The sequence below is a fragment of the Peromyscus californicus genome, unplaced genomic scaffold, assembly GCF_007827085.1.
Source record: "Peromyscus californicus insignis strain IS unplaced genomic scaffold, ASM782708v3 Scaffold_20__1_contigs__length_68692818, whole genome shotgun sequence".
NCBI classification, from domain to species: domain Eukaryota; kingdom Metazoa; phylum Chordata; class Mammalia; order Rodentia; family Cricetidae; genus Peromyscus; species Peromyscus californicus.
The window spans coordinates 41,953,181-41,978,309 of record NW_026294503.1 but is presented as its reverse complement, the minus strand read 5'-3'; the positions used below and the strand labels follow the sequence as shown (position 1 = coordinate 41,978,309).

General features: G+C 45.0%; 1 protein-coding gene across 34 annotated transcripts in view; it reads left to right on the top strand.

Annotated features, from left to right (window-relative positions):
- Rbfox2 (RNA binding fox-1 homolog 2) overlaps positions 1–24,292 on the top strand; it is a 254,710-nt gene extending 230,418 nt beyond the window's left edge. For 9 of the 34 annotated variants that reach the window (XM_052748240.1, XM_052748228.1, XM_052748212.1 and 6 more), the window contains 9 exons: positions 364–424; positions 3,253–3,306; positions 3,410–3,504; positions 4,936–5,078; positions 8,618–8,657; positions 13,416–13,447; positions 17,209–17,297; positions 17,689–17,761; positions 19,092–24,292. In XM_052748240.1, the coding sequence (XP_052604200.1) occupies positions 364–424; positions 3,253–3,306; positions 3,410–3,504; positions 4,936–5,078; positions 8,618–8,657; positions 13,416–13,447; positions 17,209–17,297; positions 17,689–17,761; positions 19,092–19,146 (642 nt within the window). In that variant the 3' untranslated portion in view covers positions 19,147–24,292. The other 25 variants (XM_052748236.1, XM_052748231.1, XM_052748237.1 and 22 more) reach the window with 11 other exon arrangements.
- Positions 24,293–25,129: the final 837 nt, after the last annotated feature.

Below are 25,129 nucleotides of genomic sequence, written 5' to 3'. Positions count from 1 at the left end.
ACAGGCTTCAAAGTTCATTTGCAGATATATTTGTTCCCTATTTACTTTTTTCCAAATTGTCCTCAGTACAGAGATATCTCAAGGCCATCCAGAGAACTTGTAAGTGCATCATTTCTCTGGAGTGCTGAGGGTAGACCAGCCACAGTTTTCTTTTTGGAGACCAAGAAACTGCATTTTACTCTTGTTAGGCTCATTTAATAAGTACTTACATAAAAATTCTATGACTATTTTATAATGCTGTGTTAATAATCTAAATGCTATCAGACATTTACATTTTAAATTACGTACTATGTTACTGGATGAGCAGTGTCGTGTTCCCTAATGTGTCGCTCCCCGCCCCTCTTGTCTGCTCCTTATTTTTAGGTGAATAATGCTACAGCACGTGTCATGACCAATAAGAAGATGGTCACACCATATGCAAATGGTGAGGAGTTACGTGCTGCCTTGGGGGAATGTTTGTTCTCATGTAAATATATGGAATTTTCATGACTTTCTAGGACCATCTGCTCAGTTCACATTCGGCCTCTTAGAAGAATGTCTTATCTTTACACATGGATTTTTTCCTTAAAATTAAGCTAAGCTTTTTACTTATGAAGATGTTTTGTTCTTTTCATCTTCTACGCAGTACCATCATGCCACTTGAGGCTACCTGTTAAATAGACTAAGTAGCATGTGGGCAGCCTCCTCTTCAGCCTCTGTAGTTCCTCGTAATGTGGGAATTGCCCATGGAGCCCTGGTGGTCCAGGTATATTTTCCCACTGATTCCTCTTCAAATAAGTGTGATCTGGATTAGTGGGAAGGAAAAACCTAGTCTCTTTTGTACGTATAGATTCCTTGCTTTCCTTAAGGCCTGGAAGTAATGGCCATCGGGCTTAAGGGTAGCTTTTTATTCCATGATGACAAGTCACGTAGTGAGTTTAATGAATATTTGTGAGAACGGGATTTTCAGCAATAATTTGCCCCCAACAAAAACAAACACTGGGCTGGAGAGGTGGCTTCTCAGGTAAAAAGCACTAGGTATGCAAACCTTAAAAATGGTGTTCAGTAACTGGAACCTCCATGAAAAGCCACATGTGGTGGCCGGTATCTATAATCCCAGCACTTTACCTAGAGATCAGAGGCAGACACAGGAGAACAGGCAGAAGTTTGGGCCAGCTAGCCTGAAATGGCGCCATACAGTGGCAGAAACAGTAGAGGCCTTTGCTTCAGCAAGGGGGAGGGGGAGAACTGACTTCAAGAAATTGTCTTCTCATCTCCACTGCCCTCTGTGGCACACCCACACCCATACTCTTATATACAAAATAAGTTTAATTTAAAAAACAATACAGAACTTAGGGCTGAAGTACAGCTCAATTTAAGAGCCCATACAGACCTTGCAGAGGACCCAAGTTCAGTTCCCAACACTCGTGTCAGGTAGCTCTGAACTCCCTAGAACTCCAGCTCTGGGGAGAAATGAATTTGTGCATGACTGCCCACATGAGCATTGTATTCATCTTGAGAGGTGTGTATGTATGTGTGTAGGTAGATGTACATGTACAGACACCCTCAGACCTACATAAGTCTGTTCTCTCCTTTCACCATGTGGGTCCCAGGGATCAAACAGGCATGGTGGTGAATGCTTTTACTTACTATCTTGTTGGCCCTCGTGAGCATTTTTATCAGAATAATGGATTGGATTGAGAAAGAGTTACTTGAGCCAGACAGTGGTGGCTCACACCTGTAACCCTGGCACTGGAAAGGCTAAGACAGGAGGATGATGAGTTCCAGAGCACATAGCCTGGACTTGGTAGGGCCCAGTAAGTAAGGATGCTTCCCTCCAAGCCTGATGACCTGAGTTCAGCCAACACACGCATGGTGAATGGAGAAAACAAGCAAGCACCTATGAGTTGTCCTCTGGCTGCTTCACATGCACCTGCGCGCGTACACACACACACACACACACACACACACACACACACACACACCCAGGGTAAATAGAAAAAAGACAGGAAAATTTATAATTTCAATAGAAGTAGCCTTTCCTTCTCTTCATCCTATATTTATAGTGTAGCAGTGACCAACCCCCTCTGGAAAATAAATGCAGTGTGTTGCTTATGTAGAGACGTCAGTAGATACTTAAGTTGTTATGTAGAGTTCTACTCACTACTAGAGGGAATAGCATATATTCCTTGCTTACAAACAAAATACTTGCCATATTCCTCCTATAAGTATATAAAAAAATAAAATTTTCTCCCAGCATAGTATTATTTGGAAACTCAACCTTTCTGAATCTTGAACTTAATGTTTGACAGCAGTCTGGTGTCCTTCAGAGTCTGAGTAATCTGTTCATTAAATGTATTTGTTATAAATTAAAACCTCTGAAGCCATACACAGAAGATAGGAATGGAGTTTGCATTTTATTACTGCCTATCTTTCCCTTCCTACTTAGTGAACCCCAGTTTTTACTGTGAAAGGGGATTTCCATTCACCCACAAAACTTGCATGATACAACTGAATGTGCCATCCAGTTCCAGGTCACATTTGAATTCAGTCTGAGGACACCTTACTGAATGAAGCCTGTAGTGGAAAGTACTGTATAAGGAAGTGTTGTCATGCGCTACCAAATGATAGGTGTTAAGATTTCTTTCCTCTTCTAAGCTCAGAGCAGGTCATCTGGGTACAGTTCTGAGCACAGTCGGCCAAACCCCACAGTTTATTTCTGTTTCCTCTTCCTCTTCTCCTTCCCCCTCCATCTTCCTCTCTCCATTTTCTTGCTCTGTTCTAGTTACAGTCTGTCTCTGTGACAAAACACTCAGAGTAAAAGCAACTTTGGGGTCACATTTTTATCATTAAGGGAAGTCAGGGCAGCTCTCAAGCAGAAACTGTGGAGGAACACTGCTTGCTGAGTCACTGAAAAGCTCAAGCTTAGCTATATAACACAGGACCACCTACCTGCCCAGGGAATGATGCCACCCACAGTAGGCTCAGCTCTCCTGCATCAGTTAATAATCAAGCCAACCCCCACAGATGAACCACAGAAATCTGATCTGGACAATCCCTCTGTCTTCCCAAACCTTCACTCCGTGCACCCCTGCCTGCTACCTGCCCAAGCCCTTACCCCTCAGTGATGCTGCTTAAAGATGCCCTCTCCTATAGACTCTAACTTAGGGGGGGAAAACAGCCCAGAGATACCTGGAGCCATCTTGACATGCAGCATTCACACCTGTCTTCACATAGTCTTAAAACGTTCACGGTCTTCTTTTTCTGTTCCAGGCTGGAAATTAAGCCCAGTAGTTGGAGCTGTGTATGGCCCTGAATTATATGCAGGTAGTGTTGTACTGCTTCCCTTTCTGCTACTTAATGACATCTGTGCTCTTCATTTGCCTATGTCTTTGTAACCTTTTCACATTTTTATTTTTTATGCACCTAGCATCCAGCTTTCAAGCTGATGTATCCCTAGGCAATGAGGCAGCCGTCCCCCTGTCAGGAAGAGGAGGCATCAACACTTACATTCCTCTAATCAGTAAGTAGACAACACTGGCCTGGCATGGGTTTTGACTGTTGCCACTGATGGGTTGGATTGGTCTGTTTTTCTTCTCCTAGCATGATACAGAACTGATAAAAGAACCATTCTTTTTTGTTTGTTTGTTTTTCGAGACAGGGTTTCTTTATATAACAACCCTGGCTGTCCTAGAACTCACTTTGTAGATGAGGCTGGCCTCAAACTCACAGAGATCCACCTGCCTTTTCCTTTGTAGCGCTGGGATTAAAGGCATGCACCACCACCACCCGGCTGAAACAAAACATTCCTGAGAGAGTAATAGATACCTCAGTGCCCTGTTCTGTATGACTCACACTAGAAGCTTCCACAAAGCAAACATCACTGTACACTCTACAGAGGGTGAACATGTAAATATCCTTTCTGTATTTGATCATGAGGAAATGAGAAGATACAAGGATGCAAGGATGTATAGACTGCATTCCTCAAGCCTACTCCCCGACCCCCGCACAGACACTCTCCCATGGAGTGCCACTTAGCACAGATCCAGTGTCAGTGACTGCTCTGCACTCTCTTACTGTCTCTAGAGCCACTTTGACCCGGGCCCTTTCCCCTGGCAAGAGGTGTAACTAAACTGGGTTCAGTAGAGTGAGGTGTTTCTGCATGACTTCCAGAGCCAAACACACTTAGAACAGGCCTTTCTTTGGAACAGGCCTCTCTTTGGAAAATGTCTGCCTCGTTAAAGGATACAGATTGACTGGGAAGGTTAATATTTCAGAGATGACTGGACAGTGATGGTGCATGCTTTTAGTCTCAGCACTAGGGAGGCAGAGGCAGGAGAATCTCTGTGAGTTCAAGGACAGCCTGGTCTACACAGTGAGTTCTAGGACAGCCAGAGCTACATGGAGAAACTCTGTCTTGAAAAACCATATATATATATTTTTTTTTAGAGAAATGAAATTGACAAATGAATTCTCTAAAAACTATTGTTTATCTTGGAGGTGAATACCATGTAAAAATACATAAAGAACATTTCTTTTGAGGAATAATTATTACATAATAACATTTAGAAATGAAATTGATAGTTAGCCAGTTCAAGAATTTATATTAATCTGATTTAAACCACCAACAGAAGGTAAAAGTTGTACATCTTATTGAGGTGAGCTGCTTCTGATAAAGAGTTTCCTATCAGCATGCATTATGACTGGAAAACCTGGAAGGAACAGAGTAAACTCAAGATTTGGGATGAGTGAGACATGGAACCATTGCTTGGTCATCTTGTGTCTCTTTCCACTTCTCCCTCCAAAACCCCAGAGTCAGGAGATATTAATAAGTATACTTGCTATCTTTTCAGGAAAAATTTGGTGCCCATCTTTCTACCTTTTCCATGATTGATTCTCAGTCTGGTTTTATACCAGCTCCTGAATGCAAGTTGAAATTTCTGTCATATTTTGGGTCTCCCTTTAGTTCCTGGCTTCCCTTACCCAACTGCAGCCACCACGGCAGCCGCGTTCAGAGGAGCCCATCTGAGGGGCAGAGGGCGGACAGTGTATGGTGCAGTCAGAGCGGTACCTCCAACAGCCATCCCCGCCTATCCAGGGTAAGCATTAGATTCCAAAATTACCATTTATAATGAGCAGTTGGATAAAAAGAAGAAGGGAAGAAAGAGTGCTCTGGACCTCTCTGATTTCTAGGATGTCACTGGGCAGCATTTAGATGCTGTATGAATGTTTGCAAATTAATGGATGGAGGGCAAGAACCAAAATACAGAAATATGACCAAGGGTCAATTCATTGTACAAACCCTCATTTTGGCCACCTTAAGCCTTCATGGTGACGGCTTAAGACAGTAGCCAGAGCCGTCTTGTGTTTGCTAGCAGTGTGTTGGCATGGAGTTCACTCAGCAGCGCACGAGTGTGGATTAACACTACTGCAGAGAACTGAGAAAGGAGCTGGAGATTTTAGTGCCAGACTCTGTCTGCTGTGCTCACCCCATCTCACCACTGTGTGTGGGGGGCCGAGGCCAGCACATGCGCCCACCCCATGGTTTCACTGCCTGGGTAGTGAGCAGCAAAGCTAGTTACCCACAATGGATTTGCTTTCTTTGTAGGAAATAGACTGAAAGAGGTGAATTCAAAGACAAACCAAGTCCAATTGAATGGAGGGAGAGAGGGAGCAGTAGGAGGGAGCCAGCTGCAGCCGGCTTCTGAGATGGCAGCAGCTGAAGTGGCTGAGCATCCCTCGCCTTCAGTTTGCTGCCGAGGGTGTCTCATGCAGTGGAAAGATTCCATAGCAACAAATAAATCCTTTGTTTTTGAATGGGGAGAAGGAGGGAAGATGGCAGATTGGCTTTTAGTTGTTTATCCGTGTCAGCCTAACGTATATTTTTATATAAAGTGAACTTCTCTAATTCAGTTGTGCCAAGGACTTTCTCTCTTAAAAGATTTGACATTTCTCTTCATCTTTTCTCTGCCTATGACAGTGGTTTTTTTTGTTGTTGTTGTTGTTTTTTGTTTTTTTCCTATATTCTGGAGAAATATAAATAGCTGCAGAAAAGCCAGATAGCTGCTTTTTAGTTAAAACATAAAGGAAGATAGCATGTCCCTTTCTGATAGCATAGTTGGCTTCACCAGGAAGTATACTAATTTAACATTCATTCATTCATAGACCAATGGACATACCATTAGGAGTCCTCCATGCCACAGAATTAAAGCATTTTTATTAGACAAGGCAAGTATGCATGCTGAAGTGGGCAGACTCCAAGACACTGCAAGGGAACTGCTTCAGAGAATAACTTTCATTTGCAATTTATAGATAATTAAATCCCATGCATTCCATCATCTCCATCTTCTGCCATGACTTGCTTTTAATTTTATCCTTTTTTGTCTCAACTTGACCTTTGACCTTCAACCTCTGACATCTCTTTTTTAAAAAATTAATTAAAGATACAACTTTGTTTCATCAAGAAATATTTGAGTGAAACCTGAAGTGAATCTTTTACAAGCTCAGCAAACTAGGAAAACTGCTCATGATGTGTCTCCATTTCAACCCAAAACGCATTTACTGTCACATTTGCAGGGAGAGAATGCCCAGAGAAACATGGAACTCCCTATTTTGTGATTTCCTGAGCTACTTCATAAAGTAGCTGAGTTGACTCCTGTTCAGTGTAGGGCCTTTCAGTGTACTGACCGAACTTAACCATTCCCTAGTGAGTCTGTGTCAGGTGTAGATTTGCTTCAACGAATCTTATCTTTTATGTCTGATCATGTCAGTTTCTGTGCATTGCATTGAACACTAATTTCCCTTGTATTCTTTTTTATTAACTATACCATCTGTTTACATGGAAGATGGCAAGGAATAAGTCCAGTACTTCATGGGGAATGAATGGCCTCGAGTTGCTTTCAGCCTTGTTAGTCACTGTGCTCTAGCCTCTTATGGCATTGGGTACAGGGATTGTCAGAATCTAGAGTTCAAGTGAATACTTACCATAAGTGATTCCCTTGTTTTGAGTGACAACACTCTTTATAGAAGGACTGTGTTGTAGTCTTTGCCTGTGCCCCTCACTGACATTGATGAAGACTAATTCACCACTTGGCCCCCATGCTGTCCAGTCATCAACCTTCTCCACCAAGTCTTTTGTGAGAATGCGGTGGAGCGGCAGATTCAACCTGATAGCAGACTTTAGCTGCAAGTGCAGACTGAAGCAGGTATAACCTGCTTTTCCTGCAGCACCAAACAGAGGCCTAGCACTCGATGCATTGCAAGGTGTGACCTTGGGACTTGTAGATATAAGACTCTGGCCCTGCTTGTTAGCTCATTCATTATAACTGAAAAAAGAAATTATCCATTCTATTTAACTGACTAAACAAAAAACAGATTTTTAAAAATGTACTAAACAGCCAAGTCTTGACCTGACAAATGTGAAGATGAACTTTGTCTTCTCTCTACCACTGTTATGTCTTCTGCTCCCAAAATAATGTTTTGGGGGAAATCTATGTATACAAAAGCACTTCATAAGGCTGGAGAAAAGTCTACATTTTAAGAATAACAGTATAGTGCTGCTCCAGATTTATGTTTAAAAAACTAATATTGCCTACTTGGCAAAGCCCATTACCAAATAGGAGAGGGAGCCCTGCCAGCAGCTTCCCCAAGTTCACTGTTTGTAATGAGTAGGACAGGCGCTAGTCATGCCCAGAACTTCAGTCACCAATTGTATGTTTCAGAATTCTTTAAATGCTCTATTAAGAAAGAACCCTTAAAATCTTCCAGTTGCTCCTTCCCACTCTGGATTATATTGTTACTATCTGGGATCCCACTGCACCTTTCAATTCTTGGACCAATCACCTTAACCTTGAGCTCATTACCTCTGCTTGTGAAAGCAATGCATTGTGGGTATTTTTGGTTGTTTTGTTCTTTCGGTTTTTTTTTTAATTACATTTCTCTGTTTACTTTGGTCAGAATTGATTGACTTGTTTTTCCAAGGTGTTGCATTGGTTCTCAAAAATGCTGAATAATAATACTTTGCATGCTTGTGTGATCAGCCAAATCTTATCGCATGTCTAATGTGCAGGGTGAAAAGCAGGTGATGTATGGATAACAAGAAAAATATACACTTTACTTCAAAAATATGAAATGAAAATACACTATTAAGCATCATTTAAAACACACTTTGCACATAGGTTCTGACCTAATGGAATTCATTTTGTTCACTCTCTTCATGAAGTTAAGCCCCCCATCATCCCTACCCGTTGTACACTTTTAAAGAACAGCGTTCTCCTAGGACACACTTCCATTTAAAAGTCCAGATTTTAAAGTGGATTTGTCAACCCAGCAGCTCTCAGACAACTACATGAGGCCCTGCCTGCCGGGAGCACTGTTTATTTCATTAGTCTGAGTTACCCAGTGTCCAGGTGCTCGGTCTAGTTTTGCAGACCCTTAGCTCTCCTTGCATGTCCTGGAGCCGTGGAACGCACGTGTGCACTTGGCACATCTCTGTCACCAGCTTGCCGCGGCCCCATGTCCAGGTCACATTCATACATCACCTGCCTGTGTAGCGCATGTGCATGCTGCCGTCCTCAATAACCGGAATGTGTTTCTGTTCTTTTGTTTTTTGTTTTTGTTTTTGTGTGGATTTCTGCAGTGTGGTTTACCAGGACGGATTTTACGGTGCTGACCTCTATGTAAGTACACACACCGGGGCCTTTTTGACCCCATCCCCTGACAAGCCAGCCTTTTTTTTCTGTTTCTTTAGTTTGTTTTGTTTTTATTTTTGTTTTGTTTTGTTTTCCTTTTTAAAAAAATATAATTTAAGTTTTGTTTTCCTTTTTCCTTGTGGATATATATATTATATATTTTAAGAATGCAAGCATGCTTCTCTGCCACTGCGCTTGCCCCTGGGTGCAAAAACTAAGCCTTTGGGTCTCATGGCGGTTGCTGGGGTCAGCCTACTGGACATATTCTTCCCCTTCCCTATGCTCACAAGTGTTCTGGGCATCTCTTATCTTGTGAGATGGTCAGCAGGTTTAAAGTCGTACTGTTGTCTCATCATCTACACACATGAACAGCAGGACTAGTTTAGCCTGACCCAGCTCTTTCCCTTTTGTACCTTTCATCTCACACCATCTTCAGAGCATTAGGGCTTTGGTGTATGTAAATGGCAATCAGCTTTCCAAACTGTATGCTTCCTAATTTGACATGATGTGAAGAACGTAAACTTGTGAAAGTGCCATCAAGGAGCTGATAATTCTGAGGCTCGTGTAGTGACTAAAGGATCTCAGATACTCAGTTTAAAACCCATCTGCCTGGAAGACCACAGCCAGTGGGTCTGTTTCTTAGGAGTCAGCCAGGGAAACCGAGGAGCATACTTCACAGCCTGGACTCTTACAGCCATTCAGGTTTGTGAAGATCTGCCAATTCCACCAGCCATAGTGACACTGAATCCATCTTCCATCTAGCTGGAGATGAAGTTCCATGATTTGTTGGTCACATACTGCTTAAAAGATGGATAAAGAGATGGATCTGACACAGGAAAAGCTTTTGAATGTTGAAGACCATTGTTAAGAGCCTTCCAGATGGTCTTTTTCTGAATGCCAGCATAGTCCACTGACCCAAATCATTAAGACAACTTTATGAAAAAGACACGGCAGTAGGAAGTGACTCTGTAGGTGGGTCAGCGTTCCCGGGAGATGCTTTTGGTGCCTTCACCTCTCTAGTCCTTGAGGCTGTTGATACCCGCTTCCCCGGCAGTCTAAGGGCAGCCATTCAGAAGGCACCGAGTCAGTAGAGCATGCTGAGTCTACACATGTGCTATTTAGAGTAGGCCTTCAAAGTGTACCTAGTAAAGAAACCTTAGTCATGATTCATTGATCCGTCTCTCAGATTGTGATTACCAACATAAAGACCACCTAGTCTGTATTTCACTATCTCTTTGTACTTTAATTAAAATCTAACACTTGCTCAGCAAATTTTCAAGAAGTAACATTCCCCCTGTGTTCACAGTTGAGAACTAGGCAATTACACATTTCTGAATGTGCATATTTACATGTGACGTTAGCATGTGCATCCTCCATATTCTCATGAAACTCAGCTTCATATTATTTACTTTTTTGGAGCCTGCTCTGGTAGAGCAGGCTTTCCATTTGAATTATTTCCTCAACTGAGGGTTTTGTTGTTTGTTTGTTTGTTTTAGGGGGTAGGTTGTTGTGTTTTTGTTTTTTGTTGTTGGTTTTTTGGCGGAGTTTTTTTGGGTTTTGTTGCTGTTGTTCTTTTGAGACAGGGTTTCTCTATGTAACCCTGACTGTTTTTGGAACTCTCTCTGTAGACCAGGCTGGCCTTGAACTCTCAGAGATCTGTTTGCCTTTGCCTCCCAAGTGCTGGGATTAAGGACATGTACTACCACCACCCAGATTTTTCTAAAATTATCCTATTTCTATTCTGGTTTTGCCTATTTTTACCTTCAACCAACCAAGTAAATATTTGTTTGAGGCTCTCCTACTTCCTTATTTTGCGTTTTCACATCTTAATGAGAGATGATTTTTCATCAAGAGAATGTTCTTATGGGTGTCTCTTTTGTTTGTTTGTTTTTGTTTTTATTTTTCAATCTAAATGAATAATCTACAGAAGCCAAGCAAGAAATCCAGTGGCTTGGCCACAGCACCCTCCCGGGGCCCTTGCTAAAGCACTGGTGCCTGTCTGCCGCCCTTTCTTTCTCCTCCCATCTGACTCAGTGTTGCTGGGAGGGGAGGAGTTACTCGCTAGTGCTGAGACCGCATCTGAGCCCTCCTCCAGGGAAAACCAAGACTACAGTATCTTCTCCAGGCTGTGGCTGTTGACCAGATGTCTGAGTGTGCGGGAGCTAAGGAGGCCTGAAATCACAAGCAAAAATGACTGTCCGCTTTGAGTTTGTTCTGCTTTTCTCTGTACATTTCCCTAACTCTGGGAACCTGTCACTGCACCTTTAGATCTAGTTTGCTCAGAAGGGTACTAGAATAGGATGAGTGCGGGATTCCGTGTGTCAACGGAACTCTGGCCAGACAGAGCGTGAGCAGAAGCCATCGGGAGGAGCCATGGCGCCTTGGTGCTGGCTTTACTTCGTAAATCCTCTTTCCTATTCCGCCTTCAGAGTGAGGGTTCCTGATAGCCCTTCTGCTTCCTCATGGTGCACTTGGTGTCCTCTATTTGTAAAGAGGCTTGCTCTTCCAGGATACATGTATGCCCACTCCCCATCCCCGCTGTCCCCTTTTTTCCCCTTGGAAAAAGCCATAGTTCACCCTAATTCATCCTTTTAGTGGGATAACAACTGCTCCTGATTCTCGCCTGTGAAAAGCATGCTTGCATCCAAAGGAAAGAAAAGGCTGGCAGCCCATGGTGGGCTCTTTGTATGATTGTTTTCCTTCCACAGCTGTGTTTTTGAACTGCTCTTCCTGTGTTCTGTTATAGAATAGTCTTACAGGAACCAATCATTAGCGCTAAAATACCTCAGGTAGGAGTGCCAGTGTGACCTGCCAATCAATCAGATTGTGGATTGCAGTGAAAAAATTGAATTATACTAACCATTCCAGCTCCACGTTAGAGATGGGAACAGAGGCTTTTTTGGACAATCAAGACTTGTGAGCGTGTGATCTAAGCCCTGCTACCTCAGCAGTGCACACATCACATCCACCCATCATGGCACTTCCTTCAAAATGAGCCTTCCAGTCCTCTCAACACACATCTGCACAGATCACATGCACTGTCCCACCACTGCTGCCTCTGCCAGCCTGTCAGTCACATTTGCCTGTGCTCTTTATTTCAACCAGTCTTTTGTATTGGAGATCTTACCAGCTGAGGGCCCTAACTGTGAAAGAATTGTCCAAAAGGGAGGAGGCAGAAGTCTGCCTGTGCAAGGCTTCCTCCTTCCTCCATCCCATGTTGAGCCGAAATCCTGGGCAGAGATGGCCTGTGCCACTGCAGAAGCATGAAGTCTCTACAGGTCTGGACACACTGGACTTGTAGCTCCCTGTGCCCTCTTTCCTTTCACCAAATGAGATCTGTGAGTGTTGGGATTAGCATGCTCGTTAAGAGAGTTTTCGGGCAGCTTGATGCTAGGAGAAGAAAAATAGTCCATTACTTCATAACCCAGTTATTTCATGTAACCCAGTGATGTTTTAGAAATGAACTAATTTGGAGAGATGTGGAATGATAAAGTATTTGAAAGATTTAATTCAAAAGACCATCTCTCATCTATCATGTAAGTCAAAGATAATCAAGTTGATCATAATAATCTCTCCTTAGTCTCAAATTTAAATAATCATGAGATAGAACTTTAAATGACGTTTTTCATAGTAGATCAACCTGTCCATCTAGAGCAAAAATTAAAAATTTTGTATTCAAGTCTGTGCCACGTCTGCATGAGAACTCACTGTTTAGGCTGTGGCTCTCAGTTGGAGTGTGGAAAGAGGCCACTAGGATCACCTACGGCCAAAACCAGTGGTTAGAGGCCAAACATTAGACCCTTGCTAAGTGAAATAGATCTACTCCTTGGTGGTGAGACTAACCATCATACCTGCTAATCCCCTATACACACGCACACACATGTCCACACTTGCCTTGCTCTGTCCATCTGCACACTACATGGGGATAACAAGCTTTCATTTGTCTGCTGGTCTTGAACTGCACACTTCCCTCCTCGGTGTCACCTGTCATTGTCTTTCAGGTAGAGAGAAGGTGTCTTGACATCACATGCTCACCAAAGTCCTGTTTTAATGTAAACCTAAAGCAAAAATACAGTAAGATTAAAGGCAGGGTTAAAACCAAGACAAGATAAAAATCTGTAGATGTGCAAACAAAGGTCACATGCAGGGGAGCAGTGGTTAGAGTCTGTTTTGTTTCAAACAAAGCTGCAGAAATGGTACAGAAGAGACCCAGTGGTACAGAGTTGATTCAGTGAAGAAGAGTAGCAGATCTCTCTGTGGGAGACAGACTTTCCTCTAACACTTCAGAAAGTCCATAGCAAAGGGGCTTAAAGCAGCAGCATTTGGCTTTGAAAAGCTGGAAATGGAAGCAAAGATATGACAGATAATTGAGAAAACAAAACTCTCAAATACAAGAGAAACCTTGGAAGAACACTAGATAAGAAGATGCAGTTGCTCCCAGAAAGTGGGCAGCTGGGGGAGCTCTGTGGGTTGGGGCTGAGTTCTAGTGCCAGAGCCAGGCAGGTTGACTAGCACAGTGATGTGGAATTGGGCCACCAGATTGGGAACACTAGGCGTTATTTAGAAAGGTTACGAAGAAAATTAACTATTTTTCAAGGAGCATGTACGTATTTGAACCAGGCTTAGCCAGGCCAAACTTAGGCAGCTCTTAGAGTTCCAGAAGCCGTCTGTGTGTGCCCTCCTACACTATGGTGTGCTGTGGCCATGCTAATCCCCATTTTTTGTTTTATTTCAAATCACACACAGATAGAATCTGCAAACTGCTTCAGATCAAACAGGTCTGATTGTGTGTAAATACATATGTCCTTTTTAATTTTTATTAATGGTTGCTTCAGTTTTGCATCAGTGCATGGTTAAAGCAATACACATCAGCTATTCATGACTTCATATCTCCAAATGAATTATTTCTCCTCTTTTTTTGTTTGTTTGTTTGTGCAGTCAGCTGAAGAAATGTTAACATCTCACTCTAAATCTCTCAGTGGAGTCTCTGTTCCCTTCTCTGATATAACAGATGGGTTACTGCTTGTTATAATTATTAACATTGTGGTATGGGCCAGGGCTCGGGTGGGCAAGATTTACTCCTCCTTTGGGCTGGGGAGGGGCCAGTTGTTAGGGTATGGAATGTTAACTCAAGTGGTGACTGACTGTTTCCGTAATACCAGGTCGTTGTGGCTGCACGCTCTAGTAATTGAGGCTGTGTACTTCACCGAGCTTGTGGTAGAGCCTAGGGCAAACCGCTGTCCCAAGAGAATGCTGGGATAGATAGAGTTAGCCAGTGCCAGTCTGGACGTGGTGGTTTTGCTGTTGTTTTAGCTCCGGATGTCGGCATGCTCAGTTTTAATGTGATTAATATTAATGTGGCGCCACCCCCCACCCCACGCCTGAGCCCTCTTCTCCTTCTTCCCACCTTGTTCTTTTTGAAAATTTTAAGAAACAGTAATGAAAACCTTGGTGTTTCAAACTGCACTTTGCTCTCATGTTCTATAAAAACCTTCAAATTTTCTGGTTAAAGTAAAATCTGGAAAAAAAAAAAAAACAACTTGGCCCTTTGTACACTCTGAAACCTAGAATACAGTTAAGTGAGTTGTAGTTTATAGATTTTGTCCAGAGTTTTGGGTAAGGTTCTGTAGATACCCAATTTAAGCAATAGCAGAAAGACTTCGGAGTAAGATGTAAGATCTGAAAGGATTAGTTTCCTGATGTGCAGTGCACTGTTCCTAAGGCATCGGTGAATTACGGGGTTGCTTTGGTAACTGCAGTTCTCAGGAACTGCTGAAAGATCATCGGCTTTTCAAAAGCATTAATGTAGTTTTTCTTATTGCTAGTATTCTCCCAAGCCCATCAGTACCAATAAAATATTTCATCCCATCCTGCACTTGAACCCCAGAGAGCTTCATCAGTCAAACCCCAAAGTCAGAGTCCACTCATAGAAGCAAATACTGCAGATGGAGAAGGCCCACTTCCTCCCAGTGGGAAGGACCTCAGCCACTGAGGAAAACCTTGCTGTCAGTTGCCTACTTAGGAGCCCTTCCTCCCCCAGTTAACAGCAGCCACAACTCCGAGCTCCCAGGGATCTGGCCTGAATCTGTACTTTCAGTGAGGACTTCCACTCTGCTCCAGTCTGTAAATGCTGCACCTAACTAAGCACTGATCCAACTGTGGTTGCTTTCACTACCTTAACTTTCTAAATTTTTAACGATTGTTTTGGTGTTTGAAGGAATGCTAAAGAGACCAAGCACATAGTGCTAAATTACCTTTGTTACTTACAAAGAAGTTTCACTAAAGAGTCAGCTTCTGATCTAAACAAATGGAATCATATAAAAACAGAATGAGCAGCTGAGCCTTTGTGGCCCAGATAAAGATGAACTGTAACGATGAGCTTTGTTTTCTCTACCCAATGCTTTCACCATTCCATGTCCTCTTTGGAGGCTTAAGAACTAAGGGAAAGAAGGACTGGAGCAAGCCCTGTGGAGCTAGATGTGAGGCGTTGCCCAGGTGGTCCAGCTTGCTCTCCCAGTAGATAGACATGGCTCAGTCACAAGGTTGCTTCCTGCCACATTCGCACCTAGGTCTTGTCACTGCTAGGGTTTTATAAGGGTGACTCAGATTATCCCTATGGACACCTACAGAAGGAGTGACAGCAAAGGAGTGTCGCAGAGCACCTAAAAGCCACTGGACTGGAGAAGTGTATTTGGAGCTGCTGACAGTGACGTCTTACAGCGTAGACTTGGAGAGCAGGATGGATGCTCCCTCATACTGCTGGCGCTTTGCTAGAGGAAGCTTAGACATTCATAAAATTATAGGTAGTCCCCAAATGAGATTCATCAGGAGTCAAAGAAGCCGGCCAGAGCTGCTAGGCAGGATGCCAGAGAAGACCAAGGATCTCATTAGAAAATACTTTAGCCTGGCGGTGGTGATGCACACCCTTAGTCCCAGGAGTCAGAGGCAGGTGGATCTCTGTGAGTTTGAGGCCAGCCTGGTCTATAGAGCGAGTTCCAGGACAGCCAAGGCTACACAGAGAAACCCTATCTCAAAAAGTAGAAAGGAAGAAACTGGAAGGAAAAAAGAGAGAAGTAGTACTGGACGGTGATGGCGCACACCTTTAATCCCAGCACTCGGGGCAGAGGCAGGTGGTCTGTGAGTTCAAACCAGCCTGGTCAACAGAGCAAGTTCCCAGACAGCCTAAGCTACATAGAGAGACCTTGTCTCCAACATACACACACACACACACACACACACACACACACACACACACACACACACACACATCTTTACAACCCTAAACAATGGGGGGTGGGTGAGTAAATGTGAGGTCTCTCTTGTAAAGTTAGCAAAAAAATGAACATTTGAAGGAAGAAAAAAATGGGATACTTCAGCTGTCATGAGATGTGAACTGTCTACAGGAACAAACATGTTTTATCATTCACAACTGAGCCAGTTTGACCAAGTGAACATCTATTTTTGATAGCCAAAGGACAACAGTTAAAAGATGTGTATCTGGCAGAGAGGTGGTAGCCTTTAATCCCAGCACTCGGAAGTCAGAGGTGGGCGGATCTCTGGAGTCAAGGCCAGCCTGGTCTGTGGAGTGAGTTCCAGGACAGCCAGGGCTACACAGAGGAACCCTGTCTTAAAACACCCCCACCCCACCACAAAAAAAGGAAAAAAATAAGGAAATGTGTATCTGAATTACATTTAGATAAAGTGGGTGAATTGTAGAAGGCTAAGTGAAATGAGGCTTATCAGGGCCTGTCTCAAGAGCCCTGATTACATGACTGTCCTTGAGTCCTTCTAGAAGGGAAAAAAATAAGCAGTTAAGTGATGAAGAGGTATGTCTGTCTGACTTCATCAGAGCTAACACTCCTAAGCCACTTGTAATCTGATTTCCCTGGGATGTGGACTGGTGTTAACAGTTTTCTGTAGAGAACTAGGGTCAGACATTTGGCTTGTAAAGCCACAGTCTCTGCGGGTGGCAGGCTGGATTAGCTCACAAGCAGTGCTCTCATACCTGGTCTGCTTGTCCTTCTCCGGGTTACTCTCCACAGACCTGCTATGCAAGACGGATCCAAGCTCTGGGTCAGACTTTCCTGTGACCTGCTGCATTCTCTAGTAATCAGCCAATCCCAGGACAGAGAATCTGAACTTGACACCTGAGTATTACAAACTTTAACTCTTTTTAGCTCTGTTATATGCATGTAGACTCAGAGTTCTCCCAACATACCATGAATATTTTTCCTATTGAGAGTTCCAGAAAACACTGTGAAGTAAGATTCAAAATCCTGTCTGTATTTCTTAACATTACTAGGTAGCATTTGTGTACTTTATTTTTCTTACTGTCACAAATTGGAAAGCAAATTCCGACATTGGCTGAACTTGATTGTGTACCACAGGAGAACATGTAGACTGGTGCAGTTTGAACCACCCCTTCCCATGTGTGTCTGTGTTTGTGTCTGTCCTGTGTCTACATGTGAGCGTCTGTGTGGGGGTGGGGTGTCTGTCTGCGGAGAGGTAGCCGTAAAGTCAGTTCTCTTCTCTCCTGTAGGGTGGATATGCAGCCTACAGATATGCACAGCCTGCTACTGCAACCGCAGCCACAGCTGCTGCAGCTGCTGCAGCCGCTTACAGCGACGGGTACGTACAGAGCCAGGGCGGGCAGGCTCTTCGATGCCCTGAGTACCGTGCCAGCTGCAGCACCCCTTCCTCTCTCACCATTTCAGAGCTGCCCTTAGTCCCTGAGCCTCCTGGCATGCCAGCACCCAGGCCTAGCCTCTTCCTGTACTCACTCTCTTGTTCTGTCTCTTCACGGCTGTGATCACAGCCCACCGTCGTCCTCCTCCTCCTCACCCCTTCTTTGCCGTTTTATAGAAGCACATCAGGGTTCCCAGTCACTGCATCCGGGGACAGAGATAGGAAGGCTTTTTCCATCTGCCATTTTCCCTCCGAAGATCCAAGTCTGCAGCACAGGGCCTTCAGTTTCAGTAGCACTTACCTTTCTCCATTTGACTGTGCTTCTCTTTTCCAGTTACGGCAGGGTATACACAGCTGACCCCTACCATGCCCTCGCCCCTGCCGCCAGCTATGGAGTTGGCGCTGTGGTAAGTTTATAGACCTTTCTTCTCCTCCTCTTCCTCTTTTTTTTTTTTTTTTTTTTTTTTCTGGTTGTCCTAGAACTCACTCTATGGACCAGGCTGGCCTTGAACTCACAGAGATCCACCTGCCTCTGTCTCCGGAGTGCTGGGATTATAGGTGTGCATCACCACAACCCAGCTGTATACCTTTTTTCTTAAACCATGTTACTCCTAACTTGTACACACAAACTTTGAGAGATCTGGGGAAGTGACACATTGTCATCTAATCCATTACCATGTGAGGCTCCGAGAGTTTGTTATTTTCTTTACCTATATGTCGGAAAGGCCATGAGAAGGAAGGATTGATGGTGACAGAGGCAGTTTCTAGTAGCAGTTATAGAGAACTGCAGAAGTACATAGAGCATGTCTACAATAATCCATGGGAATAATGTTCTTGCTGCGGCCCTCTTGGATTTGGCTTAGATGCCTTTACTATTGGCTGGGATTCATAAATACAAGGGCAAGCCACTCCATAATGACACTGACAGAAAGACCCAGGGTAAGATTCCTGGGAAGGTTCACATGAAAATAAATAAGATAGCAGAGAAAGTCAGTTGGTAAAGGTGAGGAAATAACCAGGGTGGCATGCACATCTGCACCTCACACTCACAGACCCAACCACAACATCAGGGAAAGATAATCACCACTGAACATATGTCGATTCATTCCCTCCATTAGTCTCCTAACAATACAATATGACAGCAGTTTACAGAGCACTTAACCTTCCGTTAGGCCTTTCATGTACTGTAGAGATGAGTCATTTGCAGAGGATGTGTCTGGTTATACATGTACACTAAACCTTTCTAACAAAGGACTAGAGTTGTTGAGTTTGGGCATCCCTGGGCATTTCTTGAATCGGTGCCCCATGGATATTGAGACAACTGTATTTTATAGATTATGGAGGAGATCTGTTTCATTGGTTGGAAGACTGACTTAGGTTTAAATGTAGCATCATCTCAAACACAGGATGTGACCACCTCTGCCGAGGAGAAGTCGGAAGTAACACACTCTTACAGGTCACATATGAGAAGGAAGTTTAGTGGTCCAGCTTCCCTCAGGACACTAATAGCATCACAAATGTCCTGCAGGATTTCTCTTTGTAAAACTGGTTGGAAACTATGCCAGGTCTGCCTTTTCTACCTAGTCCTGGAACCATGGAGTAGGCTACTGTGCTGCCCCCACCGCCTGGCTGCTCTGCCCGAGGGGTGGTGACTGACCCTTTCTCAGGACGTGCTGCTCCATTTCTAAGTCTTCTCTCATCACCTTTCAATTGTTCTTCTGTCTCTAATCACTGCAGGCGAGTTTGTACCGAGGTGGCTACAGCCGATTTGCCCCCTACTGAAGTGACGTGAGACCCCTGCAGATGGGACAGCCCCCAGTTCATGAGGCCTGGCTATTGCAATATTTACTAGTAGAGGACTCTGTAGCAGATGAAGAGGAAAACAAACAAAAAGAGAGAATACTTTTTTATACCTCACTATGTTCTTTGAATATGTATTTTCCTTTAAATTTCTGCCTTTAAGTCTTTTGTTCCAAAGATTGTGCTTTTTTTTTGTTTGTTTTGTTTTTTTGTTTTGGATTTTTATTTTTGATTTTTGGGGTTTTTGTTTTGGGGAGATTGTTTTTGTTTTTGTGTGTGTGTGTGTTTGGGGGGGGTGTTTTTGATTTTTTTTTTTTTTTATTTTTTTTAAACTGTGGTTAAAAAGAAAAAAAAAAGATACTGCATTTCCATATCTATATGTCCGTGCTTAGCTTATTCTGTCAGTCACAGAAGAGGCAATCCAGGAGGAAGGAGCTGATAAATGTATTTGATCAGAAGCCAGCAGACAGAATTACCAAAGTGTATCTGGTGCTGAGTGGCTGGGGGGACGAGCAGAGTGGGACCAGCTCGGCAGCAGTGTGCTCTTCTGGCCTGTCTTTGGCCGGAGGTTCTGACTGGCTGTGGCTGGAATCCACTTGCCTCTAGGTAGGAGTTTGTGCTTGTAAAACAGAATTTAGAAGATGCTTTTCTCTCCTCTTCCCTCCTGTCTTTGCCTTCTTTTTACAATCATTTACACTCACAGCCTGAGAGTGCCGGCATGGTTTGGGAATGACAGAGCTGATAGTTCCCAGCATGCTCTCAGGCTGTGGGTAAGAGACACCTCAGTAGAAAACTGATCTTGGAGTGAGCTCCAGATAGGAAATGCAACATCCCAGCATTCCTGCTGGGCTGCTGCCCCTCTCGCTGAGCCACTGCACGACTCATCTGTTCTTTATTAGCATGCTACTCCCATGTCCTCAAGATTCAGGAAGTTAGGACCCAGGGACAGAAGAATGAATAGTCGATGGCCAGATTTCCCCCCCCCCCCCCAGGTGTCTGGGCACAGCTCGAGGATGAAAAATACCAATTGTTTAACCATTAAAGAGTGTGTAGGAGAGAAAAAGGGATGTTCAGCCTGCTAGCCCTTCCTTTTCCTGCAGCACCAAGTCTGTACAGAGTTAACAAGGCTTCAGAAAGCCTCTGCTGGGCCAGGATGAGGAAGCAAGCCCCTAGGTTGTCTATCCCTACAAGTGTGGTGATGAGGCTGTAAGGGCAGGCAGAGGCCTTTTGTACTCACTCCAAAGCCATAGGAATTTCCATCTTCCAAAGCCTCTATGAGTCTCCCGCCCTTGCGACCACTGCACCCGGCTTCATGCTCTCCTCCAGAGTCACAGCCAAGCACCTGGACCCCTTGGGAACGTTAACAACAGGACAGGCCGTGGAATTCAGGCCTACCTTTGAAGGAGGATGTAAAATGCAAGGTCCTCCTGCAGGGGCCATGGCAGTGAAACCTGGCTTTAGTTTTGTTTCCAAAGGACTTCTCCTCCAGATCTGAGGTGTACCCGATAAGGCAGGGGTCCCACAGAGGCTCCAAAATGAAGACGTTAGGAAATGGGCGCATCAGCTGGCTCCCTGGTCACTTCACCTAAGGGGTCGCTGCTAAAGGGAGTAGTAGCTCAGAGACACTAGCTGCGGCTTGGTTTGGTTTGTTTTAGGTTTGTTCTTACTGGGGTTTTGGTTCTTTTGTTACTGTTTTTGCCTCTGCCTCTACACGTTTTTGACTGATAAATGATTCATGTCCCTGAATTAAAATGGCTGACATTTGACCGCATCAAGCATCCTTTGTAAGCCGGACCCTGGCCTGCAGTTGACACATACCATCTTGCCTCAGATCCTGTCTCCTGTGATATCTGAGGAAACAGTATGGAAGCCAGAGACGGCAGTGTAGTCATTGATTCTGGGACAAAGTGTAGAGTGGGAAACAAGACTGGCCATCCGCTGGCCATTTATGGAGTCCCTTCCCCCAAGCCAAAGTTTGGTTTGTTATTGCTGTTATGACAGTTTTCATTGTATGTACGTAAATATTTTAGTTGGGGGAAGGGATGGTTTGGGGCCTCTTGGAGTTGTAGAGAATGAGGGCAGAGGAATTTTTCTTTCCCTTATTTCATTTTGAGAAAATTTCCTGACTAAAGGAACAGAAATTTTGGGTCATAATTTAATAAGGGCCATTCTCACAAAAAGGCAAGCCTCTTCACCCGGTAGAGACTAGGCCAGTCCCTCAGCAGTTGTATCCACAAAGGGGAAAAAGGGAAAAAGAATTGAAGAAGGCTTCTTTTCTTTTCTCCTAGACAGAAAAAAGGGGCCCTGGCAGGGTGAGGAAGGCATTTCCCATGGCCCGTGCTGGAGGGGCCTTCATGCACTTCAGTTCAGCTGGTTCTGGCTGAGACCTCCAAGGCCAGTTGTTTGCCAGTGTGTCTCTGCTGTGTGTACAAGGACACTCTCCCATGCCACTTCCTCGGCTTCCTTTTCCAAGGAAGACTAGATGGAGTTGGCGTTTTATGCAAGGGTCTTTGGATTTCAGGGTGAGCACTGAAAGTTGGGGCTCCCCCAAGTGTCTGGATTCCACTGTATCTGCCTTGTGGTTGATCCTCAAGGCTACAGTGCTGGCATGTTGGACTGCTTTAGGAAGCAGGCTAGAGGAGACGGGCGTTTTGTGACTATTGGAGGATGCTGGGTGATGATTTCAAAAAGATGACTGATGCTGAATCACAGTATGAGAAGGACATTTTCAGCTTTGCAGGCATTTGTACCTGACCTTTCTATGCTGCGACTCTTACCTTAGAAGCTGGGCTCCTTTAAGGAGACTTGTAATGAAAACATTGGTCTGGCTGTCGCTCTTTCAGCCCGGAGAGCTGCCTTAGGTCTTTTCTAGAATTTCTGTGTTACTTAGTTCGACCTCAGCCCGGATCCACCATGTTACTCATCATTTTTAAGGCTCTCAGGTTTCCCAGAACCTCCCGTCATCAGTCACCATCACCCTGCAGCGACCACAGTCTGAATTGAGCCAACATGTTTTCTTTCCTTGGAAATGGCCTGACACTTGGCTCTGAGTTTAAGGGAGCTCGTGGCTCTTCCGAAAATGTGGACTCCGCGGGCCGAACTGCTTAGTTCAGGCTGCACTTTCCTAGAGGTGCAGCCTGCGGTCCATGACCACCTCCATCCTATAACTAGTCATGTAGCTTCCAGACATAAGGGACTTTAAGATGAATGGAGCAGCCCCAAGGATATGCAAGAAGAGCATAGTGTGCCCCCTTCCTGTGCCAGGCCAACAAGACCAACCAAGGGCAGTCTGGAACACAGGTGTGTTAGGAGGGGCAGGGAGCTGCCTGCCGAACCTTCCCCTTCGGCCCAGCTGGTTCTCCACTACTCGAAACTCTAGCATGGCAATGTTTTGCAGAACTGCAGCCTTTCCCCCGGATATTAGGAGGAAAGGGGCTTTGGGGGGTGGGGAAGGGGTTGTGGTGTTTTAAAGCATAAGTTACCTGTTTGCACTGTTTTCAGATAGGAAACAATAGTGGGCACGGTGAACATCTAATGTAAACGTGTGTTTTATTTTGTCATGCTCTTGAGAATGTCTGACCATTTGTAGTATACACCAGTGACACTCGATTCTCTGTTGCATAAAACACTATATTTTTGGAAATGTTGCTGTCCAGAAGCCTCTTCCCACGCTCTCCCTCTCCTGTAACTTCCTTCACCCTTGCTTTCCCCATCAGCCAGGCAATTGCCATGCCCGAGCCAGAGCGGGAAACAGGGCCCCATCCCAAGCAGGCTCTGGGTGTCCTAACCAGCATGTGCCCTCTAGGTTACTGAGTGCAGGACAGTCCCTGGCAACTTTCCTTTCGAAAGGCTCACCAACTACCAGAGGTTGCCGAACTCTTCAGCGAGGCACTGGGAGTGAGCCAGGGGGCACAGGTCCCTGAAATATTGTGGTTGGCTGTAGAAGCCATGTTCTTATGCAAGTTACCGAAACTGTAGCCAGTTACAGTGTACTCAGGAAAAACGGTAGATGAGTTCAGCCATGGTGGTGCTGGCTGGCAGGGATTGGTAACTGAGAACTGCTCATCAGCCAAAACTCACCCTTGCCTTGACAGAGACCTCCCGCCTAGGGGCAGCCCTCTGTCTGGCCGTTCTGTACATGCCAGCACTGGGAGGGCTGCATTCACCCTGGCAGGCAAAAAGGGAACAGTGATGCTCTTTCCTTCCCCTCCCCCTTCCGGTTACCAATGCCAGGTTCCCAGGGGCACGCAAGTTTTTGAGTTTTTCAAAAAATGCTTTTGGTTTGGTTTTTCCGGGGACTGGCATGCTTTAATGGCTGTCTGTCCCCATCAGGACTCCTAGCTTAGCTGTTTCCTTGTATTTTCTGTTCACAGTATTTTTGTGTGCGCGTGCTTGTTGGGCAGCTCATTTTGGCTGCATTATATATTGAGTGATGAACTGATCCTTCTTTTTTTCCCTAAGGGACATGAATTTTGCCCTTATGTCACCATTATGCTTGTGAATAGCTAGAGCCAACCTGGGGCTGCCACGTATAAAGCTAGAGCTGCAGAGCAAACTGAGGCTCTGGGTTTTGAGTCTCAGTCTTTTCAAGGCTCAGAGTGCCACAGAGCCTCTCTCTTCTCCACACCCCTGTGGCAAGGAGTGGCCTGCCTAGCACGTGCAGTTTCCCCGTGGCAGGACAGGTACCACTGGGGCATGGGGGCATACTCGGATGCTTGTACAATTGACCACCTAGCCATGTCTCCTTCCCTCCCGTCCTCTCCACAGTCACCCCCTAGGACACCGGAGCTGCTTGTCCAGGGTCCTGTTTCCCTGCCAACTCCAGAGAAGCACCCGGGGCTTTGTGACAGTCTCTAACTCCCTCCCCTCCTCCTCTCCCTAAAAATCATATTGTACAGTAGCTTTCAGACCATACAGTATTCATTGGGTTACTCCTATTATTATCACGTAGCTGGAATTGTGAGGTTGGGGTAGTTAGATGTTTAGCCTTTATTCCTTATTTTTTGTATTACTCTCCATGTGTATAAATTATTGATCATGTTGCTGGCTTTTATAAACTCTAAGCGAAGGAGGGGCCCTGCCTCAGCCTTTGCAAACGGTAATGAAGCACTGTTTTTAAATAAAAGAGAGAAACACCACCTCTGGCTGTGTGTGGATCCTTCTTTCTTTCCTGAACCCCAGACTCTAATAGGAAAGAGGAAGAGAAACCACAGCACTTCCTCCTGGAAGGCTTCTGAGGGCCAGGAGCTGGGAGGTCAGGGATTCCACCAACTGCTCTGGCTGGCAGCAGCCTTCCATCTGTGAAGTGAGGTACATCTGCAGCTCCCCTTTATTTTCCAGATGCCCGCTTGCAGGGCCTCGGGCACTGTTTGCCAGCTCCGCTGACCAGCTGAACCCTCCTGGGGTGCCTGCTTCCCTGGCTTCTGCCACCTTTGTTCCCCGTAACTGTGGAAGGCCTTTGCTCTTGGACTGGCCTTCCACCATCCCTCACCAGTGGTTTCTCAGCCAGTATCCCAAATACCTGAAATTTCCCCTCCCCAGCCACTCCCTTCCTGTGTCATAGGGAGAGTAGGATCATCTCAGACTCCTGAGTGGTTTCTGCCCAGATGTGTGAACTCTGGCCTCTTCGGCACTCAGATGGGCCCCATCCTGTGCTCTGCACCCTCCCCCTGTGTCAGCTGAGGGATTTGTCTCCTCTCTCATGTCATGAGCCTTTTCCTGTCTAGGATCTTAAATCTTAAATGCCCCCCCCCCACTAAAATCCCAAGTTTTCTCCATGGCAACCCAGAATAAGCTTCCACCTTCTGCCTCTGCCTGCCCTTCGAAGGCTCCACTGCCTCCTGGCTCTGCCTCCTACACGAGGAAGCAGCCCCTCGGGGTGAGAGCAGACGCCACTCAGTCCCAGGTGGTGTCCCTCAGCTGCCTCTGCTGGCCCCCATAACTGGCAGATCCCCTAAACTGAGAAACAACTACAG